The following is a 15,270-nucleotide window of genomic DNA, read 5'->3' on the forward strand; positions in this document are numbered from 1 at the left end:
TCTTCCCACTATACTGCACTAACTGACCATCCTGGTCCCCAGAGCCACCCCCTCCTCAGACCAGGAGACATGTTTAACTTCCAGGTTACACAGGATGGGGACTAGCTAATGCTAATACTGATATTAATACTAATGTACTTGCACTAATATTAGCTGGTTAGTCCAGTATGGACTCTTTCTACTCAGTATAAAGATCTTTTCGAGTCAAGAGTGTGAAGCAGGCCCATCTCACCTGCCTGAGGGAGCCCCACCCTCCTGCCCAGTCCTACGGTTTACCTGAGGGTGGAGACCTCACCTGTTTTATTCCCCTCTGTGTCTGCAGTGCCGGGGTGCACACAGCAGGTGCTCACTGAACCCTTGATGTGGCTGTCAGGTGGATGTTCGCCACCCTGGAAGCGAGGATGGGGCTGCACACCCACCACTGTTTCCCAGCCTTTGGTGGAGTAGGCCTTGCCAAGTTCTCAAAAATGGGGCTAGCTACTCAGGAGCGCTTCCTGGGGTTTGGCAGCAGGATGGGGTCAGAAGTAAAACACTTCAGGTTTTTTCTTTTGCTTTTCTTTCTTAGATTGTCCATTTTTTTCTTCACCATGTGAAAGGACGCTGTTTTTCTTTCTGCCAAATCAACAAAGTATGTGTTTTGATGCAAAGCATTTCCTGGCTTGCAGACTTAGCATGCACTAGCCTCTTGTCCGGCCTAAGCCGGGAGGGAGCAGCTGGATGCAGCCACACTGTCAGCACGTGGCGGCTGTGGGCTAGGACTCCGCTGCCACGCCCCGCCAGGACCAGCCTGCAATCGCAGAAAAGAGGACTAGCAGGCGTAATGAGAATAACAGGCACGCAGAGAAGCACGTCCTTTTTCTAAGAGACACAGTATGCCCTCCTAAAAAAGGTTTAGTCCAATGAGATGCCCTAGGGACAGGAACGAGAAAGTGATAGGAATGACGCAGGTCCCCCTTTGGAGGGTCTGCCTGAGTCCTCCGCGGGTTCCCACTAATGCTTCTCTCCCCTTCCTTTTGCATCCAGCATGATCTACACTCTAGTGAGCTCCTAACTCAAAGACCACGTGTGCCACCAGAGGCGGGGATGGGAGAGAGGCGAGGCTGAGAAGTCACTGCTGCTGGCACTGGGAGAAGGGACCGGAGTGGGGATGTGTGAGAAAGATACTGGTGGACCCGACTGCCCCAGAACGGGAACCAGGCAGCAGCCGCTGCGCTGAGTTTACCACGCACCTGTGTTGTCGCCCCATGTATCTTGGCTTCAGCGTCCACACCCCCCTTCGGGTGGCAGGCCCCTGTTCCGAGCAGCAGGGACACAGGGACACTCCACCGCCCCTGAGCAAGAATCGCTGCTTCCCAAATCTGCTTCGTCAAACATCTCCCACCAAGTTCACTCCGCTTTCCCGACCGTGGGAGCAGGGGCCGGAGGGCTGGAAGGTGCCTGCCAGGGACCGCAGTGACCAAGAGCCAAGGCTGAGCCTGTGAGACCCATCCAAGGCCTCAGGGTCGTCGCGGGATAACCAAGGCTCTGGTCTTTCTTCCAACCCATGGCCACGCCCTTCACCTCAATGGGCGGGTCTGGAAGGTGTGGACTGTTTTCAGCTGTAGCCAATCTTGAGCCTGCAGGGTGTCCTTGTTCGTTCCCTGCTTTGTGAGAGCTCAGCTGAGTGATATCTTGAGCTGGGTTTGGGGCAATATGTTGGTAATAAATTATGCCCAAAGTCACAGATGTTGGGGGGTGGGCTGGGAAGGGGTAATCCTAGGGAAAAAATGATTTTAAAAAACATTTACTACATGTTCAAGGTGTTAGTCCTTTAGCACAACAAACTATCTGTTGCCACCTAGAGCCATCACAGAGTCATTGAATGCAAATCAACTGGTCAGCACAGGTCAAAGTCACTGTCTTTAAGTACCCGCACACAGCTCCAAGGCCAGAAGATGCTAGAATGGGCGTTCTGAACTGTGGACATCAGCAGCTGAGACATGAGACAACATAATCACAGTTTCATTTTATGATGCTGCATCATTTGTACTGTTTATTTTAGTTCAATGCGAGGATGTCTGCTCATTTAGAATTTTCCATATGACATTCTTTCTCCCTTTTGAGTAGGAATTTGTGCTGGGAGATTGTAAATAACGGAGAGACCAGGATGTTTCTGATGTTCAAATCGGGCACAATGATTTCTGTCCCCTGGGGGTCCCCTTCTCTCCTTCTGTGTGACACACACAGGCTATTTATACATGTTCCCAGCTCCTGTAGGAACCTGTGACTCAGGCTTATGAATGGTGTTTGTGTAACACATCGTGTGCTATGTTTAAAATGCAGTGACAACTTGAATGTCTCACCCACCTGGCTGTCTCATTTAAACCTCATTATTGGTTGCATTTGTCACCATATAGTTGGTAATCTGGTATGTAGAAAAAGCAAAGTTTCAAAAAGACAGTTAGCTTCTAAAAATTCTGCAGAAAACAAAATACGGACTTTTGCTCTTAGCTGAATATATAAAACATGAGAAACTGAAGTGGTATTTTGGGGAGCAGGCTTCCCCTTGGCCGGTCCCCATGGTCCTGGCCGTTAAATCTCGACAGAAAGTTACCATTAGGGCTGGTTGGCCTTATCTTCAACGCCTTTCCCAAAAAGACCCGCTACCTTCATCCAGAGAGACAAGCCCTGGAGTCCAGGCTGCTGAGAGCAAACCTAACACCACAGCCACCTCGCAAATACAACTGACTGGAGGGGGCACATGGTTCAGGTTAATCCTCACTATGGAGCTGTTTTGTTTGTGGTATAGTTTGCCTCCTTCTGGAAAGATTTTAAGTAGCTTATAATAGCGAATGCCAGTACACAAAGACCTTTAAAATGGATATGGAAATTCAAACTTAAAAAAAGAGGTCACAGACTTCCTGAGATACTTTGTGTACGGTGACTGAGCATTACATTCAATATCTCTGCAAACAGCAAATAGTAGCGATTCACATTCACACCGTGCTTAACATTTTATAGATTGCTCTATTTCTCGGGATTGACCCACCTCACAATCCTATGAAGTCGATACCAGTCTTTTTCTTGTTTTCTAAGTAAGGCAGCGGAAGCCCAGAGAAGGTAAGTAACTTCCCTATAGTCAACACAGCAGGTCACAGACCCACCTTTGAAGCCAGGTCGCATGACTTTAAAAACCCTATATCCTTTCCATCGCGCCTGAAAGCTGGTACAGTAGCTCAGGGTCTTATTAAGGTTTGATTAGTAACATTAACTTTTTGAGAAAAGATTTTTTAAAATAGAGCTATAGCGGAAGTGCCTACTTTTCTTTTCCTTGGTGTGCCAGCCCCAGACTTGCTGTGTTGTGGGAGGCTCTCCAAGGTGGTCCTTTGAAAGCTTTTTAAAGAGCTGCAAGAGCCTCTTAGGCAGTTCTTATGTTTCTAAAAGAGAAACATCAGAGGTTTCCCTCCCACACGTTGCACTGGGGAAAGAAAAAAGACAAAACAAAACAAAACAAAGTAGTTAGTTTGGAGTTTGAGCCAGTTCTTAACTCCTGGAGAAGCCAATCACTGTGATAAGAATCAGAAAAATGGGCACAGTTGTTAGAGCCCACGTCATGTGCCAGGCACTGTGCTAAGTGAATTCTTTATGCATGATCTCACCGGACACAACGATTTTACAAAGCAGGAGATTTCTGCCCCCACTTTACAGATGAGGAAACCGAGGAGGCTCAGGGCCAGTGCGTCTTCCCTAGGTGACGTAGCCAGACGTAAACTCAGTGCTACAAATAAATGGCCATTAATAACAGTAGTTATAAATTATTCTATAAACATCATATGCTTTTGTCTGACCCTCCTAACAATACCGTGAGGTCAATGTTATTGCCTCTCTAGATGAGGAAACCCTGTGATAATGAGTCACGTGCAGAGACCCACTGCTAGTCAGGGGTGAACTTTAAACCCAGGTCTGCTGCCTTTCACACAATTTCATCTGCTTGACTCTCTTTGTCTCTCCCTGTTTATTGCACAGGAATGACCAAAGGGAGGAAAGAGGTGAGGCAGTGGCCCCGTGGAAGAATCACACAGGGAATGGCCCCTTGGGTGACAGAGAGCTCTCCCTGGCAAGCATGAGTCTGGGCACCAGGAGAGAGTCTCTTGGGGGGCACGGACAGTACAGGAAGGCCGCTCTGGTTTCTCTCCCCTTAGGGAAACAGAGCTGCAGACCTGGCATGGTTGTGCCCACAGACTCAGAGCAGGCCCTGGGGGGCGTCCCTGAAGCCCACTTTTCACTTGGCTAAGTGAAGTGCATACTGGTGTCCAGGGCACTGACTTGTTATAAAGATGAGATGAGTCCGTATTTGCAGAGAACTTAGAAGAGAGCCCCACCCACAGTAAGCACTACCCAACTCTTTGCAGGGTCGAGTTTTCCTCGTCATCCTTCCTGCGCCCAGTGCCCCTCCAGGGCAAGGTCCTCCGAACAGAGGGGAGCCACCTGGCCATGTGGGAAAGGACTGAAGACCCTGGGCCCACCTGCCTTCCTGATGCACTGTTCCCATCTACAGTGTCTGGAGTGGAGGGCAGGCTGGGACCTGAGACCTCTTTTACTGGCGTGTTCTTTAGCCAGTGATGATAATTACCATCAAATATTTGCTACGAGCCAGGCCCTGTGCAAAGCCTAGGACATGCATGTTCTCAGCTCATCCCCACAGCAACATTATGGAGTAGGAACGCTGACTGTCCCTAATTTATAGTCAAAATCCTAAAGCTTATTGAGGTTAGACAGATGAGCCGAGGTCATAGTTCCTGGTCAGTCGTGGTGCATAGACTCCAGTCTGAGTCTTTGGGACTCCAGGCCTTGACCACTTTGTACTCCTGAAAGGGTCAGACGGTACAGGGAGGGCAAGGGACACAAGGAAGAAGAGAAGGGGGCAAGAAAGCAGCGGGCATGGGCTGCCCCCGAAGCACGGCTCTGCTCGCCCCTCGTGTTTCACAGCCCTTTGTGATCAGAAGGATTTGCGCTGTGGGACCCCATGCAAGCTTCTTAACCTTCCTGACACAAGGCTTCCCCAACTCTGAAGTGGGGGTAATGACATCGTCCCTTTGAGTGTGGTTGTGATAATTAAAGTAACTCATCACGGCCGCTCAACACATCTTGGTGCTCAGTGCTCCTCTCCGCTCCCCCTCCAGACACAGAGTTAAAAGGATTATGTAGAATATTGCGGTGAAACGCTTCTCATAGTAACAGATGGCAGTGTTCAATGAATCTTAGATTCCTTCCGTTCCGCGCTCAATCCTGGGGGGCAGATTGTCCCAGACACAAGAGGTGGGTAACAGAGTTCAGCCCTCTTGAGAAAATCTCCCCTCTCCCTATTTTTAGGCTTGGTAATTGCACCAATGTTGAATAAAGTTGTCACCGTCATGACAGTTTTGTTCTCCATAAAGGATGAATACGGCCAGCAAAGTGCTTTGACAATAATGAATGGCGCTCACACTGTGTCATTGAACAGGTCCCTTTCCTTACCCTTTCTTCTCTGGGCCTTGGGCTGCTGTACTGCGGGATGCGCTCAGGCAGATGCAATCCAGCTTTCAGGGCTGCCTATCCGAGCTGGACATCTCGGGGCTGCCTCTGCTCCTGAGGCTTGCACAGACCTCTGTAACTGCTGTGGGTGTTTGGGGTGGTATCCTGGGATGTGCCCTGTGACTTGTCTCACCCTAGGCAGAGGGGAGACTGAGGTGGGCAGAGGGGTGGTTCTTCAGGACACAACCTGACGTTCCTAGGGAAAGATGGTGGGGACATGTGTTAGCTTAGTGTAGGTTGGGAGCAGGAAACAGTTTCCTCATTGCAGGAGCTCTGTGTATGATGGAAGTATTTGGCATGGCTGTGCTTGTGCAGGGAAAAGACCTTAGTACTGACACCTTGGATTGGAATTCTATTGCTTCTAGTGATCAGTGATAGAAACAGGATTGACACAGCCACAAAATAGTATCTTCCAGGCTTTGCCCCCACCCCCTCTATGATCATTTCCGCTCCTGTTAAATTCTGCCCAGATAGCTCTAGAGGCTCCAAGAGTATCTTCCTAGGACACCGTGTGATGGCCACATTTTCTTCCTTCCCAGCTAGTGATGCATTATAGCTGGCTCCAACAGACTAGTGGAGTCCATTGTTAACATTTTTAGGGATTTTGCTAAACATTTGTTAAACACAGCCATTGTTCAAACTGGTTATGAAAGCTTACAATTAAATAAATTATATTAAAAGCAAAGGTAATATATAGTCAAAATGTATCACCTCCTAATTATTTTATTACATTTCACCATCAGCTATGTTCTAGAGGCCAAATCTCTTGTGCTTATGACAGATACTAGATAACTGCGTTGTGTCTTTCCCAACTTGGTGTTCAGTGATGTCTCATTAGTAGCTTGAAACTGGCTGTGGTGGGAGTATTTACACCACAGAAATTAGCAAGTACTACAGTTTAGCCTTCTCCCACCTGCACCTCTTCCCTCTCCAGGGCTAGTTGTTAACTATTTACTAGAGCTCACTGTTCACATTTACTAGTGATTACTATTCCCTGCTCTGGTACACTGCATGGCCACACTGCAGGAGCCAGTAGCTGGCCGAGGTGGCAGCTGGCAGCCAGTACTTCTGAGAAATTGGGCAAGACCCTGAAGGTGCTGCTGCCTTCATGACCAGATCTGCCACCTACCCCACAGCAGGGACACCTGTGGTGCAGCCATTTATGCTCTTTGTGTTCCCTAGATATGATAGCATAGTAACCTGTTAAGTTTTATGCACTGTTGGTCACCAGGGCTTCAGTGTGGAGCTACTGTAAATGAAACATACTCTGCTGAGCATGAAAATACTTTGACACTTTGACCTTAGCTCCACAACCTTGAATTAACTTGGGAATTGTCATTCTTCCCATAGGTTAGGTCCCTTCCCAAGAGGCTTCCAAGGTCTTCAAGTAGTTGGATGGGTGCTTCTTGTCCGAATGTCAGGGTGAACCCACCTTATATGGTGGTCTTAGCAATATGTAAGGTAATGTCTATAACAGGGGTCGGAACCTTTTTGGCTGAGAGAGCCATGAACACCACATATTTTAAAATGTAATTCCATGAGAGCCATACAACGACCCATGTACATTACTCATTATCCAATAAAAATTTGTTGTTGTCCCAGAGGACAGCTGTGATTGGCTCCAGCCACCTGCAACCATGAACATGAGCAGTAGGAAATGAATGGATTGTAATACATGAGAATGTTTTATATTTTTAACATTATTTTTTTTATTAAAGATTTGTCTGTGAGCCAGATGCAACCATCAAAAGAGCCACATCTGGCTGCGAGCCATAGTTCCCGACCCCTGGTCTATAAAGTGCCTAGAGCTATGCTTTGTACACAATATAAGCTCAGTAACTGCTGCACCTTCCTCTGCTGGCTTTGCTATGCACAATGTGGGTGCCCCTCTCTCCCAGCCTTACAGCTGCTGTTCTTCCACCCACACCCCTCCAGGCAAGCCAGCCTCCTCCCTGGGCCTCCAGGTACCTTGGGGGGCAGACATACACCTTTTGGTTGAGAAGGAGGAGGTTGTTTTATTTCCTGGAGCGTGACTACCTGCCCGCCAGCGCGGAGGCTCAGATGCAGGGTTTGTGTTCAAACACCAGAATGGGGGTCTGAGCTGTAAACCCAGGCTGTTCAGAAATGCTTGGCACCCCCAAACAACAGGCCTTGCTAGTAGGAACATAGTTCTGAAATTTTAGAGCAGAAGAGTAGGGAAAATGAGAAGCCAGTTAAATACCAGTTCCCACATTCAATTATAATGAAACTCATCATTCAAGACCCTGTGCGTGCTTGGGACAGTCTGTTTTGATTATAGCAACAAGAACAGCTGGTGGCACTGGAGGCTTTGGGGGAATTTTGTTGGTTGGTGGCATCATAGTGAAGTGTAGAAAAGAAAGGCTTGTAACATAAATAATTTTTGGCAAACTTACTTTCTCTAAAACAGAGACTTTTTTTTTTTTCATTTTTCCGAAGCTGGAAAAGGGGAGGCAGTCAGACAGACTCCCGCATGCGCCCGACCGGGATCCACCCGGCATGCCCACCAGGGGGTGATGTTCTGCCCCTCTGGGGCGTCGATCTGTTGCATCCAGAGCCATTCTAGCACCTGAGGCAGAGGCCACAGAGCCATCCTCAGCGCCCGGTCCATCTTTGCTCCAATGGAGCCTCGGTTGCGGGAGGGGAAGAGAGAGACAGAGAGGAAGGAGAGGGGGAGGGGTGGAGAAGCAGATGGGCGCCTCTCCTGTGTGCCCAGGCCGGGAATCGAACCCGGGACTCCTGCACGCCAGGCCGACGCTCTACCACTGAGCCAACCGGCCAGGGCCTAAAACAGAGACTTTTAGCAGAACTTACTTTTTCTGAAAGTAAGTTACTCCCTATTGGCCTTGAGGCTGGTTTCCCAGACTGTGGCCTTGGGCTAGCTTTGCGAAGTAGCAGGTGTTCTCAGAATGTTTCTCCCTGAATTACCCCTATAGAGCAGGGGTAGTCAACCTTTTTATACCTACCTCCCACTTTTGTATCTCTGTTAGTAGTAAAATTTTCTAACCGCCCACCAGTTCCACAGTAACGGTGATTTATAAAGTAGGGAAGTAACATTAGTTTATAAAATTTATAAAGCAGAGTTACAGCAAGTTAAAGCATATAATAATAATTAGTCACCAAGTACTTTATGTTGGATTTTCACTGTTTGGCAGAATAAATCTTTATAAAACAACCTACTATAGTTAAATCTATCTTTTTATTTATACTTTGGTTGCTCCACTACCGCCCACCATGAAAGCTGGAACACCCACTAGTGGGTGGTAGGGACCAGGTTGACTACCACTGCTATAGATAAACATTGTAAGAAAGCTTGTTTCACTGCTTTGTTTTAATATTATGCTTTCTCCCCTCTCCATTCCTCAATCAGTATTTAATTCTCCCTATAAAACCTAACCCCAAACTGTGTTCAGGGCCACATTGATTTGAAGGGCTTTGGCCCCCATGTGGTCCATGCACATAGCTAGCTAATAAAGACTCCCTAGCCTGACCAGGCGATGGCACAGTGGATAGAGCATCAGACTGGGATGCCGAGGACCCAGGTTCGAGACCCCGAGGTCACCAGCTTGAGTGCGGGCTCATCTGGTTTGAGCAAAAGCTCACCAGCTTGGACCCAAGGTTGCTGGCTCGAGCAAGGGGTTACTCAGTCTGCTGAAGGCCCGCAGAGTCAAGGCACACATGAGAAAGCAATCAATGAACGACTATCTCATCTCTCCGTTCCTGTCTGTCTGTCCCTATCTATCCCTCTCTCTGACTCTCTATCTGTCTGTAAAAAAAAAAAAAAAAAAAGACTCCCTAATTTGGCTAATTGTGTGGCCAGACGTCCATTGTCTCGTTGTCTCACTGTTCCATCATAACAATAGCACAGGTCTTGTGATGGTCTTAGTTTCCTTAATTTTCCAAATTGTTGCTCACCAAATGGAGAGGAAGTTTGAATTTGAGGTAACTTTGCAGATCACACACGGTACAGAGGTGCAGAGAGCCCTCTCAATGACACGAAGACCGCAGCAAAATCTAATAATGCCTGACAGAAGGGCTAGATCCCTCCTGGATAGCTTAGAACCCTGCACCCTGGGCAACTGGTCTTTAGGATTAATATTTCATGATTGATTGGATTAAAACAGGTGTGCTTCAAGATCTAGCACCTACCTAGCAGTAAGTACTCCAGCAGTTACCACTTCTAGGTCAAAATGAGGAAAGGAGGTCTGGTCACATTCTCCATTGGAGGAACATGCCACCTATGTCTGGGTTTCTAGGCAACCCCCATCACTGGTTTTCAGCTTCACAGTTTGGGGAAGCCCAGCCCGCACCAGACCCCAATGTTTAGTGCCAGGTGGAAGACAATACTTTCTAAACAGAGGGAACCCAGGAATGCTGGTTTGTGGATCAGCGTCAGCCTGAAAGGTGGGAGATGGTCCCGAATGGGATACCCCAGAACTTTGTACTGAACCCCATCCTGCCCAGTGTTTATCAACAGTGGTTTTCACATGAAGGTGGCCGATTGATTCTGGGATGATACAAAGCTGAAAAGGATTAAATGAGGACAGAAAAAACTAAAGACTTAAAAAATATCGCACCAGCGCAGACTCACAAAGGGAAATGTCACAGGCATTTTCTATGGAATGGAAGGTCTTGAGATGGTCAAAAAGAAGTCAGCAGCAAATTCTGATGGGGTGCGTGTGAAAGGGGTGGAGTGGTTACCAGGTGCGGGCAGGGGTTTGAGCTGACACTAAGCTGATGTTCAGCCAGAGATGTGACCTGCCTACCAAACACTAGCAACTCTGTGAGGCTTCATTATAAAATGTCTAGGATGAAGGGATAGAGGGTAGCCCTGGTGTCCCCAGCCCCTGTCACCTCTCCCCAGGAGCGCTGATCCATTTGCAGCCATGTGGTTTAAGAGGGACACGAAGAAATTTGTGCCCAGGGCAGGGCATCCAGAGTCCATTTGCCAGGACTGGGCAGAGAAGCTTCCAGAAGACTGTCTTCAAAGAATTAAAGGCTCCAAGAGGACAGAGGGCAGGTGTTGGGGGAAAGCAGCCCTCCTCAACCCCTATCTTTCACATGGTGATGGGACAGCTGCTTCCCAAAGTGGGTTCTGGAGAGGTGTCAGGTGAAGCAGGTGTTCTGTGGTCAGATATCTGTGGGAACTGCTGGGCTGAACACTCCCACAGGCTTTCCCAAACCTCCCTCGGCAGGGAGCCTCTCATGGTGAGCATGGGGAAGGGGAGGGGGGGCAAAGGGGAGGTGATGGCTTCGGACACTGTGAAATGCAGGAGTGGAGACCTGGGCGGGGGACCTAGCTCTCTGGGGTCAACAGTAGACTGAGAGATGAGTATGTATTACAGATGAATTTCACACAGGGAACTGAGTATCAGAAGTCATGTGAGAAGGTTGGGCTGGCTCCAAATGGGACAGCAGCATGAATGATCATTGATCCACCTAATTCGAATGCAGAAATAAGTGGGAAGAGCTGAATTCAGGATCCCAAGGACTGGAAGCTCTTTGAGGATAGGATTTTATCTACATAGCCCGAGAGCTGGGCTTAGTCCTTAATATAACACAATAACTACAAGTTAAATTGAATTTTGGGTTGCTTTTGGAATCAGCAGGAGGAAGAGATAACTCCTGTCTTCGGGAGGAATCAGTGTCCTGTGAGGAATGTGGAGGAGAGAATGTTAAAGGGATCTGGGGGCTCATGCAGCCATATTCTGGAAACACCATGTTGGGTTCAGTAGCCGTAAAACAGGCAAGGGCACCTGCAAATTGATGCTCACCAAAAGCCTCTCAGGGCTCATTCTTCATCCAATCAGGCTCACAGGAGTAAAGACAGTCGGCTCTCCAGAGTCACAGAGTGACTAGCATCTCTAACCCTATCACCTTCGGACACATGACAGTTTAGGAAACCTTTGATTGTTTGTTGGCTCGGGGAGTCTGGCCCATGGCAGCTGCTGCTGGGAGTACTAGAGGGAAATCCACACACAGTCCCAGGTTATATGTGGGGGTGCCTGAGGCTGATCAATGACTCAGTGGCTCCCACTCTTCCCCAAACCCCTGGACATTGTCCAAGTGGGCATGGTGGAAGGGAAAGGGGGAGGGTGAACAGGGTATGTAAACAGTAAGAATGACTTTAATGCCAATCGCTTCTACAAGGTTTCCTTTTGATCATGTCTGACTTTTGGGGGCTTGGTCAGTCTGGTCCCAAGGGAAGCAGGGCAGAGGACAGGACTGAGCTGGGTTTAGTTTTATGTGTTTGTTTTTTTAAAAGATTTTATTTATTTATTATAGAGAGGGGAGAGAGAGAGAGAGAGAAGGGGTGAGGAGCAGAAAGCATCAACTCCCATATGTGCCTTGACCAGGCAAGCCCAGGGTTTTGAACTGGCAACCTCAGCGTTTCCAGGTTGACACTTTATCCACTGCGCCACCACAGGTCAGGCATGGGTTTAGTTTTGATGTTGTGTAAGTTAAGGGGATTCCAGCTGTGGTGTAATAGAGGCTGACTCTATTTTCAATGTTCGGTTACTGACCGCTCTCAGGCCTCATCATGCCCTCATCCCCTTTTCTCCACATCCGGTCAAGCGGGTAAGCAAGTCTGCGCACTCACTCCCTTAACAGCAGTGGGAAGTTTCAACCACACAAAACCCAGCCTGTGTGTGGGAGCTCTCGCCCAGCCCCTAACCACTGAAATGGGAGTCCCAGGCTCCTTCCATCTTGTAACTCCTCCTATTCGAGGTATTTAGGACTCTCTCCATTCAGTCACCAGATGGGAAAAGAGCAGGAGGGTCACGTGATAAGCCTTCAAAGGGGCTTCACTTCTTACTTTCCTTTGCTTAGAACTCATTTGTTCCCCAGAAGGCTGGAGAACGTAGTCTAGGTGGATTTTGGTGAAGTAAAGTGGTCCCCATCACAGATGTGTTGATTTTGAATATCAATTGATCACTGAGATGAAATATTCCAAAGGTAATGGGAGAGAGGGGTACAGGGGGGAAGTACTGGGCTGGAGAGCTATAAATTTATAAACCACCAGTGAAAGGAGAAAAGGAAAAAGAAAATTCTATTTGTGATTTTGTTTTTGTCTGATTTTCATCTTTGACGATTGCCCCTTACTATCGGTAAGGGGGTGTTGGGAGTGGGCTGAAATTGAGCAAGGAGACGAGGAATACTACTCCCTTTGAATTAGAATCAGCAGCTTACACTTACACACACACACACACACACACACACACACACACACACACACACACACACCCTGCCCTTCTAAGCCTCTGAGGAGAAGTGGCGGAAGTAGGCTAATTGGAGAGGAGTGTGAAGGAATGGCAGAGCAGGGACAGGAGAGAGGAAATTAGGCTATATTAAGGACATGAGTGTTTCCCTGTAAACCATTATTGCCTTCTTGCCAGTTAATTTCACTTCAAGTGAAGTTGAAAGGTAATCTGATAGGTTTCATTATCTCTGCAAATAATTCATAAATTCAGATGAACTCAGAATTGCCACAGGACTGCACTGGGGCTGACAGCTGGCATTGAAATGGTCCTCCTCTTATTGAAATTCTCTGTGATTAGGGGAAAAGGCAGCTAAATGGATGCGGCAGACAGCCAACCAGGGCACACCAACAGATCTGCCTGGGGGTGGGGGTGCGCTGAGGGGCTAGCAGAGGCTTTGTGCTTGACTTAGAGCTTCAGAGGCACATGACTCTCACAACTAGCCGATGACAAGAGCAGTGCAGATAGGCAGAGAGGAATGCCATGTTCAGTTCCGGAATCCTAGAGAAAGGAGGAAAGAGAATCAGAATGTATTTATCAGCACAAGTGAGCTCCTGGCAGCTCTTGCTTTGCTCAGGCTAGAGATGTACATTGTATCCATAACCCAGTCTCCAAGGTGGAAGGAAGCTTTCTGCTAGTGGTGAGGATCGTGGTGCACCAATCATGCACTGGGGCATGCACTTAAAGGGTTACATCCCATTTCATGAACATCCCAGAGCAAGAAACCAGGAGAACCAGAGCTAGAAAGACAGGGACTTGTGGTCTCTCTCACCTGTTTCTTGCTAGTTCCTTTCCTTTTACTAGTGTTCATGGCCTAATATGGTCACTCCACATACTTGTCAGTTCAGCATTAACAATGTATTTTACAACAACGTGGATTTTTTGTTTTTTGCCTTTGAAATTACATTTATTTATTTATTTATTTGTGTTTTTCCGAAGTGAGAAGTGGGGAGGTAGAGAGACAGACTCCTGCGTGCACCCGACTGGGATCCACCCGGCATGCCCACCAGGGGGCGATGCTCTGTCCATCTGGGGTGTTGCTCCATTGCAAGTGGAGCCATTCTAGCGCCTGAGGTAGAGGCCATGGAGCCGTCCTCAGCACCTGGGCCAACTTTGCTCTAATGGAGCCTTGGCTGTGGGAGGGGAAGAGAGAGACAGAGAGGAAGGAGAGGGGGAGGGGTGGAGAAGCAGATGGGCGCTTCTTCTGTGTGTCCTGGCCGGGAATTGAACCCGGGACTTCTGCACGCCAGGCTGACGCTCTACCACTGAGCCAACCGGCCAGGGCGCATGATTACCTTTAATTCCAAAATCTGATGCCCATTTTACAGATGAGCAGATTGAGAGTCAGTGGTGTTGAAGGTCACCTGGTGTGAGTTTCGGTGCCCTTCATTTCGTGTTTTGTTTTGTTTTTCCAGCAGAATCTCCCTGGCCGCTGCCAGGCAGGTTTTTATCCGTGGCCGGGAAGATGGATTTCACAGTGCAGGGGCTGCTCCATCTCAGGCTGTGGGAACAACATCTGAATAAAATGGAAAAATCAAACATGGCAGGAAAACTGATTAGCATATCTGCTGGAATAAGCAATCACTTTGTTAAGCCTGAGACTTCGCCTTAACCACCACCATTAGTAAATAGAAACCTACTTTTGGCGGTGTGCAGACAGCAGCTAAAAGCAACGAGCGTACTGTGAAGGCTTTCTCTTAGAATGATTTTCTCTTGGCGGGTTAAGTGTTTATATTAAATTTTGCCATCTTGCAGCTAACCTCACAACCACCGCAGAAGCAAGGTGACTTTTGCAAGGTGACACTTGCCTAGAGCAGGGACTTATGGTTAGTGTGTTTCCAATACACCTCCAGCCACCTCTGCTAAGGAAATGAGGGGATAAGGAGTCAAGATTTCCCCATAAAAAGCAGAGAAGTCACTTAAATACCAGGCATTTTTTCCTACTCTTCTATATATATTTTTGGTCTCATTTCATTTTTTTATATTTTTATTCTGTTTTCTGGCGAATTCTTATCTCCCAAGTTGGTGAATGGAGAAATGGAGATAAGTTAGACCCATTTCCAAGACAAGGGTCTGTTCATTTGTTCATTCATGCATGCATGCATTCATTCATTCAACAAACACCCGCTGAGCTTTGGTGTGTGAAGTGTCGTGCTGGCTGATGGTGTTCTCAGAATTCATTCATCATCCTCTCCTTGTATTTACTGAGTGAGTTTTAGGTCCCTGACCCTGAGTGTTCCTAAAAGATCTGGAAGTATCATTAGCAAAATGAGCAGGAAACAATCAAGAAACAAAACAAGACAGTCGTTAAGTGGGAAGTATTATGGTGCAACTTCTGGGAATACCAGGAGTTCCTGCAAGGTGCTGATGAGCCGGTGGGAAAACCTGGGGAGGCTTCTCAGGGGAGGTGTCATAGGGGCGAGGCTCTGCTAGCAGCAGA

At 47.8% G+C, this 15,270-nt stretch overlaps 1 protein-coding gene across 3 annotated transcripts in view; it reads left to right on the forward strand.

Annotated features, from left to right (window-relative positions):
* Positions 1-6,029, forward strand: part of CNIH3 (cornichon family AMPA receptor auxiliary protein 3) — a 127,240-nt gene extending 121,211 nt beyond the window's left edge. For all 3 annotated transcript variants that reach the window (XM_066381067.1, XM_066381085.1, XM_066381076.1), the window contains one exon: positions 1,024-6,029. In XM_066381067.1, the coding sequence (XP_066237164.1) occupies positions 1,024-1,051 (28 nt within the window). In that variant the 3' untranslated portion in view covers positions 1,052-6,029. The remainder of the gene's footprint in view (positions 1-1,023) is intronic.
* Positions 6,030-15,270: the final 9,241 nt, after the last annotated feature.

The sequence above is a fragment of the Saccopteryx leptura genome, chromosome 1, assembly GCF_036850995.1.
Source record: "Saccopteryx leptura isolate mSacLep1 chromosome 1, mSacLep1_pri_phased_curated, whole genome shotgun sequence".
Lineage (NCBI taxonomy): Eukaryota > Metazoa > Chordata > Mammalia > Chiroptera > Emballonuridae > Saccopteryx > Saccopteryx leptura.